We start from the raw sequence: 25,640 nt of genomic DNA on the forward strand, positions 1-25,640 counted from the left end.
GCCAATATCTTATGACACCGGATGTGGCTCGGTTATCGATAGAGGGAATAGGTTTACCATTTCTTAAAATCTCTCTTCCGATTCAAAATCATAGTGTAGCGTTTATCCTCTCTTATTACAGTCATGGAATAGATGAGATAAGTAAAAATAATGCTTTTTTTTTTTTTTTTTAATCTTTTTTTTTTTTTTTTTTTTTTTTTTTGATAAGGAAATCTTATTGGAATTGTCCATGTCCAGTTCATCATTCAGAATCATATCACATCCCAGATATGATGAAATGGGATGAATTGAGACTGAATTTTGTACTTTCAATCAAACACTTTCATAACCATAAAGACTTTCGAGATTTGTTCTATCCCTAGATGTAGCAGTCAATCAGTGGACCTTTATAAATCAATCTCTCTTAAATCAATATTTCTTATGAATTGTAGCGCGTTAACGCCTTAAGGGAGAAGGTTTCTGTTAGAGGGTTCATCACTCCTGCATTTCTAAGAATAATGTTGTAACTTGAAATCTGATTGAAACTGTGTTTACTTTATCAAAATTTTCGTCTCGTAAAGCACAAAAGTTAATTTTTGTATACTTTTTACAAAATGAAAAGACCTAAGTTTAGGTACAGTTTCATAGAATTTAATAGTTTTGCCTTGATGAAGAACATGGAATAAGGTATGTGACACAACAATTGACTGCAAGTGAACTCATATATAAGGCTGATATTTCTTCCATATTCCTTAGAAAGAATTACAACGGAGAGCGTTGCCTTACAATGATAGCGACAACTTTTAATGGATAAAGACTTGTGCTTCCTGCTATCAGGAGCACTACATATATGATTTTAATTGATTCTACAGGGATTGATAAAAGAATGAGAGGAAAAAGAACACTTCAGGTAACTATTGCTGATAGCAAGAACCTGGCTCTTCTGGGGCAGCTCGCCCGCCTCCGGTTAATGGACCAGAAGCCACTCCTCTTTGATTCAATAGGCACCTAAAATGCGCCAACCTTCGAGCAATTTGATCTGGATTCTTGGCAATGTTGTCATAAGCGGTCCATAGCCTCTCTTTTGTGCAGCAAGTGAACAGCAATAACAAAAGAAGAAACGTTACAACAAGAAAGACGATAGGATATAACATGTAGCTCAGATGTCATAATACACATGAAAGAAACTATGGTCAGTCTTAGAAGAAAAAGAAGTACGGATAGACAAAAAAGCTTTAGTTCGTCTAATAATCTGGTCGTATGGGCTACTTAACAATGTTTGACATTTCAGCTAATAGTATATCAAAGCCAGTAAATCGGGATATCTTTTTCTTTTTTGACAACTGTGGTGTCAGGGCCAGCTCGTGCACACCTCAACTAATTCCACGGGACACCTGCTATCTCCCACCAGCACATGTACTGGATAATTCTGCCCACCAAGACTAGGACAGATGGAAGAAATCACCTAGTGTTTTTGCCTCCGCCAGTAAGTTAGGATATCATGTGCCTTCTAAGAATGCCTAAAGCTGGTGATGGACAACAATTCGGATAGTTTTTGCGAGAGATTAGGATGTCTTCACCTTGTGCGCTTATGATTTATATTCATGTACAACCATATGCAAGTGGAGGGATGTTGACAATTGCAGAAACAAAAGATTTTTCTAGCTGGAGAAAAGAACATACAACGTAATTTAACATCAGACTAATCTTCTCTAAGCAGTGCGATTAGTCTCCTAATCACCCTTTAAATAACATGGAGATTGACGTGAAACTGGATAGGATAAAATATTGACCAGGTAAATAGGACGTGGAAGTGGTATTCTGTCAGTTCACTTAACCATAATTTTGGTCCGACTAAAATTTTGATCCTTCCCTCGACATGCTAGAAAAATTTGACTTCTATTTCAAACAAATCTAGCTTGGCTATTTCATTGTTTCATATGTGGCCATGAATACACAGAAGTGGCTCGTCTGACACTTCAGTGGACCATAAACGAACATTTTTAATATATAAATATTTTGGAGCACTTATGAGATTCAAATAAGTACATAGATGATTGGTTGCTCTTTGTAGAATGCTATTTTAGTTACTTCCCATTCCTTACCTTTTGTATACACCTTGTATTTGGGACCATTTCATATCAAAGACAAATACTTTTTCAAACAAATAAAAGATGCAAGAATAAAAAGGCAGAATCTAGATTTCAGGAAGATATATTCAATAAGAGAGAGAAAAGACTACCTGCAGCTGCCGCTGCACGAGGCCATATGGTTGTTTCGATGTTTGATCCATCAATATGCTCACCCCACATACATACTTCACCCCCAATAACCAGCCGTTGTTGCTTGGAATTTGTAATATTAGTTAGTGGCTCATTTGAATAGAAATCTTGCCATGTGGTATCTATATGGTCCAAATACCACTTGTCCTGGTTGCTAACGATGCACCGCAATCCAGCTGCAGTTACTTGCTGAGCAACACCTCCCCCGAGCCTGCCAGATATAATACAACCACAAGGTCAATCCATCACTCGGTTTTATGAAAAGTTCTCCAACTGACTTGGTGATGCCTACTTTCTCACTTTTTGTATCACCTATGAATGTTCTTTAAATGTCCAAGATACAATAACATCCTACATCCAAGGCAGGTTAATTAGGAGATCTTGTTACCTCCAAAATTTCTTGGCTTTGGCTGATTATAGGACATCATGATTTTTAATTTTTTAATTTTTTATATGGTAAACCATGTCCTTCCAAAGCCCTCGGGCCCCAACCAGGTGCCCAACATTGCATTTTCCCGCTTAACTTCCTAGGTGACTCGAACCCGATCCTATAATTGGACAGGGGCGGAATACGGTTTCGGTTACGGGTTTGGCAGAACCCAGTAACTTTGGTACCTTGTATTTGTGTTAAACATTTCATTTATTATAGACAAATAATTTACCCAGTTACCCTACCTCGAACCCACTAAGCTGCATTCTCTAGAATTCAGAACGCATAAACTCAAAACCGTAGCTCTGCCTCTAAATTGGAGGTAGAGGGCCTTTCCCAATAGACTATCCTTCCCTTGTCTATTAAAACATCATGAATTTCACAATACTATGAGCGACAATTTAATTTAATCATCCATGGAGGAACACCTGGGTTAATCTTCATACTCAACATGGAGAAGAATGAAAAAGATGAAAAACAAAGACAACAAATATATGAACCAATATGGAGTTGCCAGCTTATACCACACCACAAGAAGACGTACCAGTTGTGAACTATAGTTTTTGGGCTCAACTTATTGCCAAAATTATTGAACGTCTCTTCCCTGCAAATTTGAATATGAAAAAGCTAAAAATCAATTACTGTTGGAAAATCTCATAATGAAAGGCCTTCCTATACCAGTTGATAATTTCATATCCATGGGATAAAGCTATCTTCTGTGCTTGCAACACGAAGTACTCATAAGCAGTGGTTCCATTCAACTGGTGTTTCTTTAACCTGTCAAATAGAACATGTTTATTATTTTAAAGGAAAGTAAATTAATAAAGCTTCAAAGGATGATTAACTTGAAAAAATGATTGTGAAAGATATGCAATATTGCTAGTAGAACAAAGAAAATAAAATCGCATATTGTTTACCACTTGTTTATACGAGGAGTTAACGTCCAGCAACCTGCAGGAAACATCCAATGGCGTGTTTTAGTAAATATTACCTTGAAGTTGCTGAAAGTTAAGGTCAGAAACTGTACAAGCAAAAAAGATCAGTAGTACCCGAGTAAGATAGATTGACTGATACAAATATATGTGTCTAGGTATTATTTAGGTCCAAAGAAACAATTACTTAAAGGAAACTGGAAGTCTGAAAATTGACAAAGGCACATGCACGTATTATTACTTTTGTAGACAGGTACCTTTTGTAATAATTTCTTATGCATCTTACACCTCAAATTCGTGCAGCTACCGAATTTGGACTACTAAAATTCTGTTTCCTGACTAGTATCCTTTCAAAATTAAATGTTCAACAACATAGTAGTACTTTTGTAATCAGAACAAAAATGATAGTCAGGACAGTGATCTGAACAGGGAAACTTACTTGTATCCACTTCATCACCTCCTAGATGAACAAATCTGTACTTAAATATCTTGCTAAAATCTGAAATACAGAAAGTTTACATATCATGAATCGGTTAATTATTTTGACTCGTGAGGGTCATGAAGTGATATGCAACTGAGCATTACCTGAGAGAATCCCGTCTATTACTTTGAAAGTGAAATCACTGCTTACATCAAGGGGTTGTTGACAATCTTTTGACGGCCATAAAGAAGGATAACCAACACCCCTGAAATTGAACAATTATTAGATTGGTCATATAGCAATGAAAAGTAATTCTTGTTGAAATTTCACACAACAGCTAAACAAATTGAATGTGATTTCTAGCATGTTGGCCAAGCTTCCAAAATCTGCTTATTTTCAAAAAAGTGCTTTCTATCAAAAGCATTTTTCAAGAAAGTCGAGGAGCAGTTTGTGTTTGGCTAATCAATTTGAAAATACTTTGTGCTCGGCTAATGTTCCAAAAGTGCTTTTGGGGAAAAGTTACTTTTTCCAGCTTCTGCCACTACTCAAAAGCACTTATTTTTTCCCTGAAAACTTGGCCAAACATGTCAACTTTCTAAAATAGGCACTTTTGGCTTCCCAAAAGCTTGGCCAAACAGGCTATTTATCACCCCATACCAAGATTGAGCATTTCCCGGAACGTCTAATTCAGCTAATACATTAATTCCACGTCTTTCCGCATATCTGCAACTCTTAAAATGTTACATGGATCAGGAAAACGTCATTTGCACATCAAAAGCCAAGGAAAGAAGAATAAAGAAGCATGAAAGAAATAACTTGCCTCACAACCTCAGAAGCATCAGCTACAGTATACCGCTCTGAACTTGAGTAAGCACCATTCCACAGTTTCGGATATGAAGGTATCTCAAGTGGGAATGATTGTGTATCTACTATGTGCCAGTGCAGCACATTCTGCATACAGCAAATTTTGGGAATCAGAGTATTCGTAATCAACAAGAAGTAAGATGTATGCATTTCATTCCACAAAGTGCTGACGACAGGCATTGGAATGCTTCTAGTGACATCATCAAATTGCTAACTCAATAAGAACTTGAATAAACGACCAGAAAAGACATCATGTAAGTCCTTTGCCTAAGAAACTTCCATAGTCCTCACAAAGTTAAGCGAGACACCTTATTCAAATAACTGACTTTGAAATGTATCCATATTATTAGCTTTCTTCATTTTTAGTAAGTTTTACTGGGTAACCTTCCAAACAAGATTTAGGGCAAGCACCAGTCACTTCACAAGGCATAAAATAAGAGCTTTTCTGAAGTGAAAGAAGTGTTTTTCTTGTGAAAAAAAAATAGCAAATGCACAATGTATCCAAATTAATTTTTATTAACTAAAATTGACTCGTAAATAGAAGTGGTAAATATTTTAACTTGTCCAACAGTTAGATTATCGGTCCTTCCTCACTCATACGTGCGCTCTATAAGCTACTCAGCCTTGCTTGAAAAGCTTATAAAAAAGAAAACTTTCAGAAAGTTATAATCATGAGACAAGTCTAAGAAGGTTTAATTCTATCCACTTTTCCCAGGGTGCACAGGACTTGCAAGTTCCCAAGGTGAGGATGCAAAGAACTCCACATCAAATAATAGGTGCTTTTCGTCAGGAAGATTTAGGTAGACATTAAGTAAAAGTATTAAGCGGTCTAGAAAGTAGTACATAGTTTTGAGCCGGGGAGTTACTATACCAGTTTTGCATAAGCCATCGAATCAATAACCTTCAATATAACAGGCAATGGCAGATAGTGACGGGAAGTATCTGTAAGACAATTAAGGATATCAGCATATTAAAATTTCGTACTTGGATAGTATTCGGTGTGTTGAACTGCAAAAGCAAGATTAAATAAGTAAACGTAGCCCTCCTATAATTATTAGAGAAGTTTCTCACCAATTAAAAGCCCTCGATAAGAAAATCTTGGTTTATCAACAATGGTCCATGGAACTTGATGAACTTCAATCGTTCTGGTTGTAAAGTTAAAATGGCATGCTTGACTAAATGTCTGCCTTATGCCAAAACAAACATAAAAATATCTAATTAAGTTAAAGCAAAATATACTTGACTAAGTACTAGCAGCTATTTAGCTTGAGTGGAAGCATCAAACCTGCAAACCATGCAAAGCCCCATAAACTGTTTTTGCCTGCATTCAATTGTGACTTCTATTAAGATCCAAGAGTGTGACGAGCATAAAAAAATCTCTCACTATTCAACCATATACGCACAGAAGCAAGCAAACAGATTGCAGCGGCAGCTGTTTTTCAAACACTGCATGCGACTTCAGGAAGAATAAAGGTCGAAGAAGAAAATAGAATCACATGAGCACAGATGCAAGGAGAGAGAGTTCATATACAGTCATCTTCTAAACAGATCATGCAACGAAGGAGAGAAATATAATATATAAAAATTAATATATTAACAGTAGCTGCCTCTTCATTATTTTATAACAAATGGAATTTAATGAAAGGGATAATTACATTTTGGACCTCTCTAAAACATAATAGCTGGTAAATGTATATTTTTTGTATATACAGTACAAATATACATATAATATACATATGATATACATAAATATACATGTAATATACATAATCAGTTTATAGGTTTTGTACATTTTGGCTAGCACACGTAATTATTTTTGGCTGACTGGCCAAAAATGAAAAAATCCCCAAGTGGCAACCTAAATTAGTTTGGTTAGTAAATGAGTTTCTAATTCAATGACTAAACACAAAATGTGTGAAGGAATAGGATGCATACATTGTCATGCGCTATAATACTAGGTAGCAAAGCTAACAAAGCCCGTTTGGATTGGCTTATAGCTTTTTTGAGTGTTTTAGCTGAAGCCTTAAAAGCTAACAAAGTCTAGCTTTCAAAATGTTTCAGTTATGAAAGAATAATTATTGACTATTACTTAACTGGTATCATAGAGTAGAGCAAACGGATACTGCAGTACAGCTACAGGGAAATGCATTTGATTGGACAAATATGTCATTTAAAAGAGAATCATCACATTATCAACACAGAAAAATACCTACCGTTAGATATGCATAGGCTGGGTTTCCTTTTTCTGGTATGGTTAAATTGTAGGACTCATCAACACCGTACTGCAGCTGCATTTCACAAGGTATTATTCAGGTGGTTTAGAAAATGCAAGTCAAGGAAAAAAAATCTACAATCAATAGAATTGAACAGAATAAAAGCAAAATTAACTCCATAAGCCAGTCAAAAATGAACCACAAAAAATAGATAGAACTGTCTCATAAGCTATTTTAAGAAATAGACTATTCCTTCTTCAGGAGCCATGTGCATAATTATACAATCCTTTCTTTTTTAACCAGAAAGCTTAAGGTTCTATTGGTATAGCAAACGCCAAGAAATTGATCAGTATCAGTCCTGTTTGAAAATGCCTTCTCAAAAATTTGATTCAACTGTCTACATGAAACTATGTTCCCATAGCTCTTAGAAGGCAAAAACTAAAAGCTAAGTTATGTATCAAAGAAGAATAGTTATCATGAAGTAGAGAAACAATTATCTTTTACTGAGGATCTTTAATGGAATAAGCAAAACATGATTAGAAGCTTGTCTATCATGGGCAGAGTCACAAAGCTCTTCCCAAAGTACTAGTTCTTTTTTCCTTTGACAAAGCCATAGTTCAATGAGATGCAGAACCAATTACCAGTTAAATGATCGTATAACAACGACGCGACAAAGCTTAAAGCAAATGAGATGCAACGAGATTATTTTTGAGCTTATCCTGGAGATTACCTCATCGCTTGGAGAAAGGACAACCACTTGAATTCCCTTTAGCACCGGAGAAGGGCCGACATATGAAGAGTTGGCGTCAACAACATGAGATACCTTAATAACATCAAGTAACCTTGAAAACCCTTCCTTTAAAATTCCAGAGGCATCAGGGTACTTGCTGCCTTCAGTCTTGAGCACAAACTCATTACTAAGTTGGAGAATCCCATGTCCATAGCTAACCGATAACGGCATTGGCCATATCTTCAAATTCTTAATGTTAGCAGCAGCTGATATTACTAGAATGTGAACAACGACCGTGAATAATACGCTCCGCAATCCTAACTTCCCCATCACTTATACTCTAGCAACACAAGTTGAATGAACAAATTCAGAAATTCAACTATACAACAAAGGTTAAAAAAAAAATGGTGATATTAGCTATAAGGAAAAGGGAAGACATTTGAAACTTATAGCCAGTTTGGTTAAGCTTCAAAAATCTGCTTGTTTTGAAAAGTGTTTTTGGAGACTAGCAGTATGTGTTTGGCTAATCAGTTTTGAAAACCACTTTTATAAATATTAGATCAGTAATTGGTGCTTGGTCAAACATCTCAACTTTCAAAAAGAAAAAACACTTTTTGCCAAACAGGCTATTAAAACCTTAGCTTACAAGATAAACCAAAATTATCATACCTTTAGTAAAGCATTGTATAAATAAACTGATAAAATGCAAGAAGAATAAAAATCGATGAGTTAAGAACAGACCAACACCAATCCCACCACATTTATATGGAAAAAGAAATAAATATCTATCAGGGAAATGCAAATTATCAGCTTCTGTCCCACCCCAAATGGGAAAATCTACTAAACTTTGATTTAAAAAAAACTCAGCATTAATTACAAAGTGAAGCAAAAGAAAAAACCCATTCTTTCAAATCAAAGAAAAGAACAATCTTTACACTTCCTTCACATATAAAAGTAAAAAACAAGCTTAAACTAAGTAACCAATTCTTTCAAGGCAAAAAAAGAACAATCTTTATACCAATCTAACATACTTACAGATACTAAAACCAAAATGTATATCAAGAAATATGAAATGTGGATCTTCAGATAGCTTCAAAATCAAAAATCTTGGAACCCCAAGTCTGCAAATCTTGGATTAGCATGAAAAATCATCCAAGAACTAATAATAAAAATATTAAAGAACCAAAAAATGGGATAAGAAACAAAGGTGCATTTATTAGTTGAACAACTAAAGAGAGCAAGTGGGAAACAGATGGAGTAGGTAATTATTAATCATTTATTTCACATTCATGGGTAATCTTTGAACATGAGTTTTAATTAATCTTGATTAGATTTTAATGGTATTATTATTATTAATATTATTATTATTATTATTATGAATGCATGAAATGGTAACCATTTGTCCTGTAAGAAAAAGACATTGGTCGTTTGAGATTCTGTGTTCTGCACAAGTCTTGTCGCCGTCTTTTTCTTACAAAACATTCTAAATTGGAATAATAGCACTTTTGGTCCTTCGATTATTGATAATTTTGATTTTAAAAATTGAAATATGTATTTATGGACTCCTTATGTAAGAAATATCTATTTCAACTATTACTGTTAAATATGGAGTAACATGACATATGGACAATTACGTAGTTGAATTAGTAACCATAGTAAATTTGTGAGTATTCAATCACAAATAAAAAATATACTTTTCAATTAATAAAAAGTTAAATATGTTTAGCTAAATATTATAAAAATTACTATTTTAATTTATCATAAACAAGGACTATTAATCCATTTAAATTAGTATATTGTCGTTAAAGATAAAATAGGAAATAAAGTAGCCTTTCTGAAAGATCCGATTCCCTCTTCACGGGCTGTTTTTATGATTAAAAAGTACTACTGCTTTGGAGAAAATACAAAAGTACTTGCTTTCTTTGGAGAAATAAAATAAGGAAAGAAACGTGCGACACGTGAATATCATACTATTGGAGGATTTATTGCGAAAATAGATCTTTTATTTAGCTTTTTAAGGAAAAAACAAACCACATCAGTACAAATTATCCGATTTGTCATTTTTTTTTGGGAAAATACATAAAAAAAACCCCAACGTATACTCGGATTAATTATGACGCACCCAACCTTTGTGGACGACCTATTACCCTCCGCTTATTTTTCTCGTATTTTTGTACCTTTTTTGGCTGACGTGGCACCAAAAAAAAAATTAATGTCCAGTTGCACAGTGGAGAGTGTTGCACACTCTCCGCCACATTGGTGCCACGTCACTGCCACTTTTCCTTTCTATTTTTCATTTGATTTTTCTTTTATTAAATATATTTACACTAATTAACCTCTAATTAACCATTAAACCATTAATTTTGTCTTCTTAATCACTAAATCCTTCTTCTTCTTCTTCTTCTTCTTCATTTCAAGAAATCCAACAACCCATTTTCTTCCTCCATTAACACACACACATTCAACCTATTTTCTTCCTCCATTAACACACACACACACATTCAACCAATTTTCTTCCTTCATTAACAACACACATTCAACCCATTTTCTCCCTCCATTAACACACACACATTCAACCCATTTTCTTCCTCCATTAACACACACATTCAATTTAATCATCAATCATAAAGAGCTTATTTTCAAGAAAAACATTCAACCCATTTTCTTCCTCCATTAACATACACATTCAATTTCATCATAAACCCGCCTTTTTCTTCTTCATTTCGTTTCGGGCCCCATACCCCCACCCCCACCCCCCAAACTCGAGATTGTACAATTTCTTCATTTAATCATCAATCGTCGCCCCCCCCCCCCAACAACCCGCTCCTCTTGCCCCACCCATTTGAAGAAATTGCCATTTGAAGGATAAACTATGCAATTTCTTCCTTTCTGGGCTATGTTCAATCATGGACTAGAATTTAACAACAATGGAAATTGTTGTTTGTTAAATTTCATGGAAATTATCCAACTCGCTCCTCTTACCATTTGTTAAATTTCATGGAAATCCATGGGGAATGAAATTTAACAACAATGTAGAAATTGCACGAACTGCCCATGATTTCACGAACTGGGCTATGTTCAATCATGGCGGCGGCGGCGGTGTGGCGGTGGCAGTGGGGTGTTTGAGGAGAAAGAAGAAGAAAGAGAAAAAGGAGAAAGAAAAAGAAAGAGAAAAATAAATTGCAATTAGTAGCTTTAACAATTGAAATGTGGAAGAAAGGGAGGGTGGGGTGGGTGAGAGGATAAAATATAAATAAATTTTTAAAAATTAATTTTTATTAAAATACAAAACTATTTTTACTGCTTTCACTCGCTTATAATTTTTTTTAGTGCCACGTCAGTCAAAAAAGGTACAAAAATACAGAAAAATAAGGCCGTGCAAGCAGGTCGCTTCTCAAAGGTTGGGTGCATTAAATATAATTAATCCGAAGATACGTTGGGGTTTTTTTTTTTTTTTATGTATTTTTCCTTTTTTTTTTAATATTGTCCTTATTTACTAACTATCATTCATTTGTCCATTGAATCTTTACCGGGTGGTTTTTTAAATCGAACAAATTTACACGTAAATTTACTCATAGGAATTAGTTTTTTACCAGAACACATGAATTTATTTAGGAATATCAAATTAAGCGCGAGTTTATATAACATGTTTAATTCGTCTAAACTTTGATATGTTAGTAAAATAGCATAACTGTTGATGGGTAATAATGTTGATGGGTAATAACTCTCTTGACCAATCACAAAAAGAAAATATTTTGAAGAGTGGTTGTAAATTGTACATAATTAGATTATATCTATTACTTGCCTACTTATATTTGACCAAAACCTTAATATAATAGGTTTTCAATTACCCTTTAATAGTGGAATTGCTATTATCATTTCATGAGATTAGGTGCTAAGCCAAAAATATTGAGTGCTTGAGCGGTCACTAGTGTTAGTTTAGGTCCGTCCCAGACATTTCAGTTGGCCTTTCTATATAATGATTTATAGGGGTGTACAAAGTAAACCGACAAAACGCACCAAATCGATAAACCGAGTAAAATCGAGAAAAAAACCCGACTAGTAGTTTGGTTTGACTTGGTTTGGTGTTGGAAAAAAAAAATCCGACCATAATTGGTTTGGTTTGGTTTTAGCTAAGAAAAGTCAAACCAAACCAAACCAACCCGACATTACATGTATTCAATCTTTAAAATATTTTATACATAAAAATATTTATTTGTAATGTAATTTATAAATATTTCTTAATTTTTTTTCGTAGTTTTTCATCTATTATCATATTATTCAAGCTTGAACTTAGGATTTTGAATGTGAATAAGTTTTATATCCTATGGATGTTAGTAACTCATATAAAGTCCAAACCAAAACCAACTCAACGCTAATACTAACAAAAGAATTTCAATCTACCCCTAGAAATGACAATAATGTTGGATATCTATTCTTTAGTTTTGCATAATTGGTTTAGAGAGTGAAAATACATAAATTAAGTTTTTTTTCTTGTCATGTAATTAATACTTATTAGCCGTACTTATTTTAGCATGACTTAGTATTTTTAGATTATGGTCATTTTCTTTATGGCTTATTAATTAGCAATATTTATTTTAACCGATTTTATTATCTTTTGTTGAATATTTTAATACAATGTCATCACTCTTCTCACATTTTGTGTTATTTTGTTATGAAACACCTTAATTACTTAGTTGTATCGTACTAGGACTAAAGAAATATTTGAAGTAAAAGTTATATGTTTTGTATCAAAACTATTCCGAATAAAAAAACCCGAATAACTCGAGAAAATCGAATGACCCGAGAAAACCCTAGGTTGAAAAATCCGAATTTTATTGGTTTGGTTTGGTGTATAAATTTAAAAACCCGAAGCAATTGGTTTGGTTTGGTGTTTAAAAAATCCGAACTAACCCGGCCCATGTACACCCCTAATAATTTATATCAACTCAATCAATACATGCTATTTATCATTATACAAATTGTTATTGTATTAATTACCATAATTAATTGGTACACATTTTCATCTCACTTTTATCATCAATTATAATAAATGTACGTAAGTTTCTTTTTGTGTAGAATAAACCAGGAGCGGCATGCATCTACCACGCATGTTGGCTTCTTTATCCATTTCATTTGTTGGTTTGTTTCTTTTTCATTTTGTCATTTTATGCAAATTATTAGGTCACCGGCCCATGTTCTTCTTTATTCATTACCTTTTCTTCTGTCAACCCAATTCCATAATCAAGTGATAAAAAAGAGTGCCCATTTAACCCTTAAGAAAATACTAACTCCTAGATAAAAATAAGTAATTTTACTAAACTATCCCTAATTAAATAGGCATTGGGATTTGATCACATAACACTTAATAGGAGCAAATCTGAAAAAATAAGATTAATTCTTTCTTAATAAGTGAACACTCTTTTTGACCCAAGAAAAAAGGCTAAGTGAACACTTTTTTTTATCCGGAGGGAGTATTAGTTTATCCAAAGAATGAGACCAACAAGTTTCAAATTAAATATATATTTATAGTTTATATAGTCTATGTGCCAATGAGAATGCCAAGTTCATACTGGCTGATAGTGAATATAAAGAATATCGTGTTCAGAAATCAGAATAAACTCCATAAATTGTATAGCCGTATAGGCCTCATATTTACATGATTAAATTGAGCCAAAATCTCACATTTTAATATTGATTGTATAAAAACGTTATTAGTAGATTCATCGTCATAATTTTTACTAACTTAGTTACTGATGCATAAGCTTTCCCTTTGACTCTGAAGCCTTTCCACCACATTGGCTGAGGCCCTCTTCTTTGGAAGAATCTGATTCGCTAATACTAGTATGCGGAATTTGTGGCATGGCATAGAACAAAACATGAATGACTCTTCGTTATATTAACGGGTGATGGTTTAATTTGTTGATATGAGAAGGAAGTTCCGTAATAGCAACGTTTCGCTTCTAGGCAAGTATCCGCCAGTAGCAATTTCTATTCTAGTTCCAATTCAACATTCATTCAAAATATTCTCCCTTTGTCATGCTTCAACTAGCTAGACCAATATTGGATATTAATATCCAGCCGAGAGAGGGCAGTCTTTAGAAACAATAGGTTGGCCAGAAAAGCAAGAGAACGCTTCACGTTTTCTTATAACAATATTCTCTCGCCGTGAAAGAAGTAATAAGAGAAAAACTCAGGATATCGTGCTTTAAAATTGAATTCTTCTAAGACTCATTAATCGATTAGCTGTTGTTTTTATATAAGGGACGAAACATTAAAAAAGGAAAAGCATTATCACTGTACGAAACGAAGCGGTTGCTATCACGATAAGCTAAGATCAACAAATGTTCGAACGCGTAGCACTTCAACCTTTCTTTCTCGATCATTTGTCTTAATAAGTGCCACGTGAATGCAAATGAATCTGACTTTAATTCATTTTTGTCAGACAGTTCGTAATAAAATAGCATAATTATTGATGGGTAAGAATTCTTTTGATCAATCACAAAAGGATTTATTTTGAGGAGTAGTTGTAAATTGTACAGAACTAGATTATGTTTATGACTAGTTTACTCAATTTATAATTGACCGAAACCACATCACAATGGATTATGATTAATATGTTTTACTTAAACTTATTTTAACCCAGTCAAAAAATGATCAATTGACGTTATTTTTACATTTTAATATAATAGGTTTTCAACTACCTCTAATAGTTGAATTGTTATTATTATTATTATTATTATTATTATTATTATTATTATTATTATTATTTTTGCGTAAAAAAATATCACTAAAGATTGTGATGGGTGGGGTATCATTTCATGAGATTGGGTGCTCAGCAAGAAATTGATTTTCTATATTGTGTATGAATACAAAAGAGGGAAAATGATACAAGTAGCCATCCGGCTAAACTATTGACAACCGGATGGCCCAAGAAGCTTGAAAGATCTTTTTTAGCCTTTTTAAAAATAATTTCATTTCATAGCCTTTTTTTTCAACTAATTCCAGCATATGTGTATGAACTGTATCATTATTGTATAAAATATCTATCACTACTGTATATGTATAGAAAATGTATCATATGTATAAAAAGTGTATCGAGATTGTATAGAATATGCATCCCAACCGTATGTGTTTAGAAAATATATGATTGTTGTATAATTTGTGTATAATAATCAATAATGGTATAATCAACATATACTTACTAAGTATACATATATTATGCACATATTATACATGTTTTGAGATATTTCTTGAAGGTTCAATTTCCTTCTCCACTTCTTATTCTTTCTTCTTCATTTCCCTCGTTTGTAAAAAAAATTTGTCGCATATTTGTTTCCTTTTTGTGGCAAGCTTAGTCGCCATAAACTATGTAGTTTTTGTGGCGACTGTTTGGAATCATCACAAAAAATCTTTAGCAGCAGCAGTATATGCAGTGACCTTTAGCAGTGACTTTGTGATCTTTTGCAGCAACTTTGGTCGCCACAAAAACGTCTGATTTCTTATAGTGATTGGGCCGTTGGGCTATCTCGATTCAATAGTTTGGGCCGAAAGTCCATTTCGCGATATTAAGGTAAAACTTGGGCCATTAAAATTTCTAATTGCCACATAGTGTCCTTTTCCCTATAAAATAATGAGTGCTTCAACAGAAAACTAGGGTTAGTTTAGGTCCGCCCCTAACATTTCAATTGGCCTTTCTGTAGCAACGAGAGATAGGATAAAAAAAATAAATTATTTTTCATGTTTATATCAACTCAATGAACTGTCACGCCTCGAACCATGGCCTGAGCGTAATATGGCACTCGATGCCTTGCTACATGTGACCGAGCGAACCACAAGCCTTGCTGAGTCAACATGGGACATGAACTGGTTTGGAATATAATGTAAAAATGCACGGTGTGAGTAAAACATGGGATTGAATAATCATAAGTTCTGAAAATACCATTATGTCATGAATGCGGAAATATAGTAAGTAGCCAACGAGGCTAACTCAATTGGAAATTTGAACATTTGACATAACATAATTGACTAGTCTATGAAACCTCTGACATGACTCTGACTGCTAAACTATTTACTGGGACAAGACCCCAGCATACCTTAACTGCATAACTGACGTGAAGTAAATAAAGATAACACCCCGAATGAGATGGGGCTCATCAAAAGCTGATATGACCAATGTCCTAACGAGCTGATCTGTCATCCTGTAAATCAATACCTGCATCGTGAAATGTAAGCCCCAGGCAATAAAAGGGGACGTCAGTACATTTGAATTATATTAATATGTAAAGCAACTAAATGAAATAAACATGGCACATGAAATAATAGAACTGAAACTGAAACTGTAAGCTGAACACGAACATGAGCATCATCTGACATGAATGTATATATAACATGAGTAAAATATTTTAAGTGGGAGAGTCTTAGTATAACCGATACGTAACCATCACATGAGCACGCACTACTAAAAAATCAGCGTTTAGTGACGGAATATTAGCGACAGACCATATTCTGTCGCTAATTAACGACGGATTAGCTACGGATACCTCATTTTGTCACAAAAAAAGAAACTAAAATTTTATCTCATTATATAGCGACGGATTAGCAACGAAAAAAATGAGTTTCGTTACTAATAATTAGCGCGAATTTTTGGCGCCTTAAATTTACTACATTTAGCAATGTAAGAGGCGCGACAAATTTTATTTTTAATTAGCGACGGATTCGCAACGAAATATCCGTCGCTAGGCCTTTAATTTTTCTAGAAAAAAATATATATTTAAAGAACGGAAAATTTTGTCGCAATATTAACTATTAAAAGAAATCAATGTATTATTTAGCGACGGATTGTAAAATCCGTCGCTATTCCGTCGTTAAATGTAAAAAACAAAAGATATCTCCTAGCTAGGTTACGCATTCTTTCATTTCCAACACAGTAGCCAACACGGATAGAGAGATAGACTGTGCGAAATTGGTAACATAGAGAGAGAGAGCACAACATAGATCAAAATAATGTGAATCTAGGGTTTACATTGTGTTTTTTCTTCTTCTACCGCAATTTTTATCTAAAGGAAAGGTATGTTTTGATTTTTGTATGTGTTATGGGCGCTTTTCTTCTTTACCTCCTTCTTTGTGTTTTCTTCGACATTAAATCTAAAACGAAATTAAGATATCTGTGTTTTCTTGCTTATTATCTAAATGACAGAAAGTGTTTTAAGTGTTTTTTTTGGCTAAAATCGAAGTTGGGTGTGTTGAAAAACGTTGGGTTTATAATTTATTTGGAGGTTAAGTATTGGGAATCTCTATTTGGGCGAAAATCGATGAAAATGGAAATTCGACCTTTGTTTGTGCTAAATCTTGTAGGATAATATTATTTGGTGGTTAAAGTTTGTTTTAATTTATTGCATGTCGAGAAAAAGCTTGAAGAACTCAACATTCTTTATATAATCCGTGATTTGAAATCGTTGTTAGTGAACCGGGTTTCTTACTCGATTTTTTTTTGTTTCGCCAGCTTTGTTAATTTCGGTTTGTCATTTTTTTTTTAACTAAAAGGTGAATGATATGGTCCGTTTCACTAAGTTATTTCAAATTTGTTCTTCCATTTAGAGGTCATTCGGTTGTATTAATGATATGAAGATTTAACATTAATTTGATTGCTCGTTTATGTCAACATTAATAGGAACATGAATAATCTAGAGCGTGATTGGATGTACAATAGGTTGGATGGCCGAGGGGGTATAAATTCTAGCTTTGTAACCGGTGTAGATAATTTTATCCAATTTGCACTTTCTCAACGAAATTACATGAGCGGTAACAAGGTTAGATGTCCATGTAAAAAATGTCACAACATTTGATAGAATCCTCCTGATGTTATTTATATTACGTATACGTAGTGGATGTACCGGTCGAATTCATCGACGTGCTACTCATCAAGGTTCCGCATTTTACCGTTGTTGTCGAGGTATTGTTGCCTCGTATTGAAGTTCTTCTCACTTAAGTTTATTTATCTCTCTCTCTCTCGTACAAGAACTTGACTATTGATTTGTATAAAATGATAAATAGCAGCTTGTTGATGACAAAGCTGCGCACATTTTTTCTACAACTCGATGAGCAAGTATGGCCAAAATTGAATTTGATGAAAACTACCGGCTTGTGTTGTCATGTATTCTCGCATTTTCTCGAAATTTCGCAACCGTTAACTCATCATGTGTGTCATACCATGTGATTCTCGTTGTCATGATTCTCGTTGTGGTGTTAATATCTTCTTGGAAGTCGTAATGGCTTCTAGATTCTCATCAATGTATCAAATTGCGATGTGACTTCGTAGTAGAAAAATCTCGCATCCGCGGCTACTAGTCTTAAACTTGCTTAACAAGATTAGTAAAAACCGGTGAGCCCAGGTTCTTCAAGAGATTTGCTAATCGTAGCCTTTGAGATTGTGACATTTGTTCGTTTCAAGCTTGCCCCGAGTTAACAATTTGTGCCCCTATGACTTATTTGTTGAAAGACATCTCGCATAGCTCTTTGTTCCCCTTGTGCTATCATAACATCACTTCCCATATCCCTTCCTATAGATGTAGGATCAATGGAAAGAGAGACTGCTCCAGCCTGTACCACATCATTTCCTACTTTACAGAAGAAATTGAATGTCCATACAGACCTTAGCCCTGCAAAAAAGAAAAAATGTTAGTGAAAAAATATATCACCATGTTCTCCTCCTCCAAAAGGATTTGAACATGATGATAATGTATTCTTTCCAATCCAAGACCAAACATCGGCCTTCTTTGCATAAACATAGTCCCAAACCAAATCGTAGCAAGAAACTCGCATCTCTCCATAGCCGATTCTTATAGTTGCATTAGAGCAATGATACTCCCTTCATGGTCTCTTAGTATGCGGCTAAGGATATGCAAGCAAGTTGTATCTCCCTACCGCATTGATTCTGCGCTTTGCCGCACATTTTATTGCAAATTTCTCCCTTTTTTTTTTTTTTCTCCCCGATTCCGATTCACACCCAAAGAATTTTGTTCTTGTGATTTGTTCTTTTGAGTCAAACCCGCAATCTCCTTGTTTCATAATTAAGTTTCATGAGTTATGCCAAGGAATCCTCGCAATCTCCTTGCCATCACACCAAAGTCAAATAACAAATCGAAAAGCATGCACCAAATCATGTTAATCGTGTTAAGCCACAACTTCGGTGAATTTCTCCATGAATTCGATGTCAATTGTGCATTGCCGCAAAGTTATGCCCCCTCCAAGATAACTTTAGTTTTTCCTTAAGGAAGTTATGCGGAGGGGGGCAGACTTTGCCTTGAGACATTTTTTTTTTTTTTTAAAAAACTTTTAAAGGCACACTTTTAGTTAAGGCATACTTTTGGTTATGCCTTAATTAAAAGTATGCCCCATAAGGCATAGTTCCTTAAGGAAAATTTTGCCCCATAAGGCAAAACTAAATTATACCTTGAGGAAAAGTTATGCCCCCTCCGGCATAACTTTAGTTTTTCCTTAAGGAAGTTATGCCGGAGGGGGCAGACTTTGCCTTGAGACATTTTTTTTTTTTTTTTTTTTTTTAACTTTTAGTTAAGGCATACTTTTGGTTATGCCTTAATTAAAAGTCTGCCCCATAAGGCATAATTCCTTAAGGAAAAGTTTTGCCCCATAAGGCAAAACTAAATTATGCCCCCTCCGGCATAACTTTAGTTTTTCTTATGGAAGTTATGCCGAGGGGGCAGACTTTGTCCTGCCATCTCCTACCGCATAGCCTTACACCGTGAGCTTGTGTCGTTTTCCGGTATTTCTAGGCCGTAGAGAACCGTGGCTTCTCGCCGACACCTATTGAAAAATCGAAACCTTGCTTAATGTTAGAAGTGATGATCTTTACCATTTTTGCATCACATCCCGTCCGCTTGTTGAGGCATGTCAAGGCAACACAAAGAACCAAACAAGACTACCGGTATGCTTATGTTTCCATGTACCACAGGCTTCATTCAACCCAAAAATTAGCCTGCAAACCAAATAGAAACCTGCAGCAAACACCTTTGCACCAAGTTTTCAATAATACCCTTGATCCTGCTTCCAAAGAACAGTACATGATCTTTGTGCCAAATCTCTCACTTTGAATAACCGCACCACATCATGTCCTATACGAGTAGAATCGTGAATTTAATGTCACTAGCCTGAATTGATTGTGCTCAAGTTTGCAACAATTTTGCCGGTCTTGTAAGCCGGTGTTAGTTTTTTTGCTACGCTTTGTTAAGTCATTCTTTGGATCTATGTTCTTGTCTTTGTTGAAGTTGGTACGAAATTAGGCTTTCTCGTAATCGTGCTACATTCACAAAAGTTGATCTCTATAGATTGTGATTTAAACCGCAACTTAGTGTTGTTATTTGGCTATTTAAAATTTTTTCTTCGTTTGTCGAATGTGTGCATAATAGGTATATACGGTGTGTGTGTTTTCCGTGTCTGTTTGAAGATTGATCTCAATGCAAGTGACTTGTTTGAGTGGGTAGCATCATGACTGTCCGGATTTATTTAAGGATGACTGTTTCATCATGACTGTTTGAAACATCCTTATTCGTTGTTTAAATTTTGCAAAACACCCAAAGCATGCTAAACCGTCAGGATCGTGACATCCGCTTTGGATATTTTGACAAATATGCTTTGATTTAACCATGTCCACATTTTTTTTTTGTAGATATGGCTCGAGGCGAGAGGTCGAGGTAGCGGAGGTCGTGTAGAAAGTCCTCATTAAGGCGTGATTCTACCGGTCGTGCAAACATGCCTACCATTCCCATTCCCACCACATGCTTAGTCCTCAACAAGGTGGTAGGAGTTCCATAGGTGGGCCGTATCCTATAAACCAAGTTCAAACTTTACGTACGCCACCGGTTCAAGCATCGTCCGTTTATTACCTCTCATAATAGAAACTATAAATTGTAGGTTTGCTTGTGTAACAAGCTGCAGATTTTGTAAATCATGATTAGTCATATTTGTAGACTTGCAAACAGCTTGTATAAAAACCTCTTTACTGATGGTTGCTTTAATTTCCTTACGTCAAAGGTCGAGGTAGTCCTCAACAAGGTGGTAGGAGTTCCATAGTGGGCCGCATCCTATAAACCAAGTTCAAACTTTACGTACGCCACCGGCTCAAGCCTGTGTCCGTTTATTACGCCTCTCATAATAGAAACTATAAATTGTAGGTTTGCTTGTGTAACAAGCTGCAGATTTTTACTTAAATATATATATATATATAAGGCAAAGTCTGCCCCCTCCGGCAGACTTTTACTTAAACACAACTAAAAAGTCCGCCCTCCGATAGAGACTTTTTACTTAAACACAACTAAAAGTCCGCCCTCCGGCAGACTTTTACTTAAACACAACTAAAAAAGTCTCGCCCCTCCGCGTACTTTTAGTCAACACAACTAAAAGTCCCACGGAGGGCGACTTTCCCTCAAAGCATATATATATTTTTTTTTAACTTTTCAAGGGAAACTTTTAGTAATGCCTTAGCTAAAAGTGTGTCCCATAAAACATAACTAAAAGTATGCCCCATAAGGCGTAAGTTTTCCTTAAGGTATAACAAAAGTTTGCCTTATAAGGCAAAATTTAATGGGCAAACTTTTATCGGACCGGCATAACCCCAGAAGGAATTATCAAAGTTATACGGGACCCGCATACTTATGCCAAGTCTCGCCCATAAGGCATAAGTATGCCGGTCCCATAACTTTGGTAATTCCTTCACAAGTGTATGCCGTGGGGCATAGCGAAATTTAACTCGCCTTGCGAATTTTTTTTCAAATTTTTGATCGCGTGTGGGTTCGAACCTAGAACCCATGAGTTTTAGCCGAAGGGCTAAATTTAAAGATTTCAAATATGAGGGGCAAAATTTAAAGACCACCCCATTTAACGAAGGGCAATTCGCGAATTCGCCCCTATTTTTCGATTACTATGTTATTGTCTTTCTTGAATTATTTAGATTTTTCTATTCCGGTTATATCTGCTATTGTTCTTGGTGTAATTTTCGAAATGAGTAACTTTTGCATAAGCTGTTACAAAGGGTCGAGATCCAACACCAAAGTGAGGTACATTTGCATGTCCATACACATGATCATGATGGAGAATCTTTTGTTGATGAGCGTGCCGAGCTGTCCATGTAAGTTCAAAATTTTATAATTTTAATTAAACTAATGACTCGTAAAGTGTGTGGTAAACTAATTTTAATTTCGGAATTAATGGACCTAGGCCGTAAACATCAGTGACGGTGTTTTGCCGACGTCTCGTAAAGGTGTGGTTAATGATAACTAAATTTGTGTTTAGCATAAAGACCGGTATGATGGTTGTGATATGTTTGTAAAGCAATGTAGGATCCTATATTAAGATGTGAAGCATACATTATGAATCGTTAGATAGTCTCGGTGTTCTCCGGTCAAATATACGACTAAGTTGCTTAGTGGTTATTATTATATATCAAACGAAACCAATCAGTTGCAAGTAACTTTCGTCAAAAATAAAAGCACAACAATAAACAAATTCTATGCTATGAATCATTGCCCGACCTATCACTATATGAACTTGGTTTGCTTCCATGCATTTGTTTTCGTTAACCACAAACCAAAGTGTCATCAACCAGCTACCAATATGTAAGTGCTTCTTGTTCCTCTCGTAGTTGTAATGCTATGTAGTTTTGTATTACTATATGTGTCAAACTTAGCCGCATATTGCAAGTTTTCAATAGGAATGAGCATAGCTAATATCGCCCATTAAAAACCATACAATAGCGATTACTTGGTTGGGAATATGGCTAAGGTTGGGAATATGAAACTTATCCATGTTGATAAGCCTTCTTCCAAGTACTTGGTAGTTCCGAAAAATGGACCGAACTCAACTTCACTTTGATACTTCTCGGTCAATTTTCTCGAAAGTCTCTTCCTTTCCTCCGAAAATTCCTTATTTGCCAATTGAATTTTCATTTCTTCTCTCTTTTTCTTGAGCTCATCGATGGCTACCAAACTTCTTAGCATGCTCCTTTTCTTTTTGCAAGCTTTGACTTCTTTTTTCTTACCCGAAGCATGTGAACCATGAAGCATGATCCTTTGCTTAACTTGTGAAAGAAATCTGATATAAATGAATAGAAATCGTTTAGGATGTTGTTAAGATCGATGAACCATGAGCATAAAGACCGTGTTTAGCATAATTGTGCTGTTAATTGATGTTCGTCGTTCCCTGTGACTCATGGAAGAACAAGTGGCCGCATTTATGCAACCTTGTGCCCGTTAGTCCGTATTACTTGTACACCAACGAAAAATGGATAAATATCTCGCTTTTTTATCTTTGGAATTCATTTCTCTTTTATTTGGTAAAATTGAATGGTTAGTATTCTTGATGTTTTAATTTAACTAATTATTACGGTGAAAGATATCAAGAAATATTACGGAAAAAATCACAGTCTACGGTCGATATTGATCAATGTGAAGCATATTACGAAGGCTGGGGAACAAGGAAGAGAAGAATATATGGTCTTGGATCTCAAGCACAAAGTTATTATGGGCCAAATCTTTGCGTCAATTTTGCCTTTAATGCTTCAAAGACGTCAAGAAGACCTTCAACTTCTCAATCAAGACCACCTAAAAAATATGGAGGAGTTAGTGATGCGATTGATTCCTACCGACCGATCGCTTGCTTCCTTTATTTATTGAGAAGGCACGCGGAGTGATTTCTTCACCATCACATCATCCAAATACTCCCGTCGACAAACCGTCGGTTGGACACCCATAGTGCCTCCTCCTACTACTGCCAACGTTGACGATGTTGATCCTTTAGTTTCTAATGGTGATCGTAGTCCTTCACCCATGCATTAGTTTTTTATGTTATCCGCTTTTGTTGGAAAGAACAAACTTATGCACTAACAATACTTGATGGATGTGTGTGGGTTCTTTTGGTAGTTGATAGCTTGGTGTTGTCGGTGTTTTGGACTTAACGATTGAGATTTCGCTATCTATTTTGAACTTTTTTTATAAATATTATTTTATGTGAATGTCGGTTATTTTTAAGGGTATTTATTAATTTGTATTTAGTATGTTTCAACAAAGCGTATTTAAAAAAAAACGAGAAGAAAAATATTTGTGATTTGCGACGGATTTTGGTCGTTGCTAGAGGGACAAATATTCTATTGTCGCTAAATGTAGCACAAATAATTCAATATTTTGCGACGGAATAGCGATAATGGTTTTCGTCGTTAATTTACTAAAACGACGAAATGAAATATGAAATTAGTCACGAATTTATAACAATAGCAACAAAAATAATCCGTTGCTATAATGTGCAACGGATCTCATACGTCGCTACTCGTCGCTAAGTTTGCAACGGATTTCAATTTTCCGTCGCTAATAGGTTAGCAACGCGCAAAATCGTACGTACGCCATTCCGTCGCTAATCCGTCGCAACACATGTTTAGCAACGAGATATATCTTGATTAGCGACGGAGTACGTCCGTCACTAAACGTTTTTTAGTAGTGACGTAGCATCCGATCTCGCCTCGATCGCCTAAGCCATCTCATACCTTGCCGGGGTACGAGACATGAACATGACATGAATGGATCCAATAACCCACAATGGGTAAACATGAATGAATCGTCCTAACAGGGCAGGCAGATCCTTATCCTACGTTGACATAGGTAGTTTTAGGCTGTTTGAGCCTTTTCGGTAATTTATGCAACTCCCAAAACATATGAACATGCATATAATTGGCTTAGAAGCCCATGAATTACATAAATATGATTGTAAACATGATTCGTAAATGTGATATAACATGGATATAGATATATGATATATATAACTTGTATGAAAACATGAAAGCATGTATTTCATGAAAATAAGCATAATGGTTCATATCTTACATTTAAAAACCCATAAAATGCAAAGCACGGGTGTTCATGAACTATGGACGAATTATAATATATTAATATAATTTAATATAAATATTAAAGGTCAGGGGCGGACCTATGTGCATTTTGGTGGTGCTCAAGCACCCATTAAACCCGACGTAGATTAGGTATAGTTATATAAGAAATATATGAAATTTGGTTATAAATATTAAAAAGCCCGAAATCAATAAAATATGGATCTTTAGCTTTTAAAATGGAAAGACTCACGACCCTTAAACCCTGGGTCCGCCACTGTTAAAGGTGCATAAGTTTTTATTTGTGTAGAATAAATCAGGAGCGGCATGCATCTACTATGCATGTTGGCTTCTTTATCCATTTCGTTTGTTGGTTTGTTTCTTTTTCATTTTGTCATTTTATGCAAATTATTAGTTCACCGGCCCATGTTCTTTATTCATTACCTTTTCAGTTTTCACTTTTCTGTCAACCCCATTCTATAATCAAATATTAATTTATCCAAAGAATGAGACCAAAAAGCTATAAATTATATATTTATATTTTATATATACGCTACGCGCCAATGAGAATGCCAATTAAGTTCATAGTGGCTGATAGACAATATAAAGAAAATCGTGATCAGAAATCAGAATAAACTCCCTAATTTGTATGGGCCTCACATCTACATGATTAATTAAGCCAAAATCTCACATTCTAATATTGATTGTAAAAACATTATTTTATTTAGAAGATTCATCATCACAATTTTTACCAACTTAATTAGTGATGCATAAGCTCTCGCTTTGACTCAAGCCTTCCACCACTTTGACTGAGCCCAACGATATTCTCTCGTCGCGAAAGAAGTAATAAAAGAAAAGCTTGAGATATCGTACTTTAAAATTGAATTTGTCTAAGATT

General features: G+C 34.9%; 1 protein-coding gene across 2 annotated transcripts; it reads right to left on the bottom strand.

Annotated features, from left to right (window-relative positions):
* Positions 1–682: 682 nt before the first annotated feature.
* LOC132059043 (beta-hexosaminidase 3) lies at positions 683–9,205 on the bottom strand. Of its 2 annotated transcripts, none has more exons than XM_059451512.1 (15): positions 8,887–9,205; positions 7,852–8,191; positions 7,122–7,196; positions 6,194–6,229; positions 5,980–6,091; positions 5,780–5,850; positions 4,873–4,995; positions 4,702–4,775; positions 4,209–4,309; positions 4,063–4,122; positions 3,609–3,642; positions 3,370–3,468; positions 3,236–3,295; positions 2,222–2,472; positions 683–1,060 (listed from the first exon to the last, which is right to left on the bottom strand). In XM_059451512.1, the coding sequence occupies exons 2-15, from the start codon at positions 8,179–8,181 to the stop codon at positions 894–896; spliced, it is 1,593 nt and encodes a 530-aa protein (XP_059307495.1). In that variant the 5' UTR covers positions 8,182–8,191; positions 8,887–9,205; the 3' UTR covers positions 683–893. The 2 variants fall into 2 exon arrangements, with proteins under 2 accessions (XP_059307495.1, XP_059307496.1); XM_059451513.1 differs by lacking the exon at positions 8,887–9,205 and adding an exon at positions 8,521–8,628.
* Between the last annotated feature and the right edge of the window lie 16,435 nt (positions 9,206–25,640).

Source organism: Lycium ferocissimum, chromosome 6 (genome assembly GCF_029784015.1).
Source record: "Lycium ferocissimum isolate CSIRO_LF1 chromosome 6, AGI_CSIRO_Lferr_CH_V1, whole genome shotgun sequence".
In the NCBI taxonomy this organism is placed as follows: Eukaryota; Viridiplantae; Streptophyta; class Magnoliopsida; order Solanales; family Solanaceae; genus Lycium; species Lycium ferocissimum.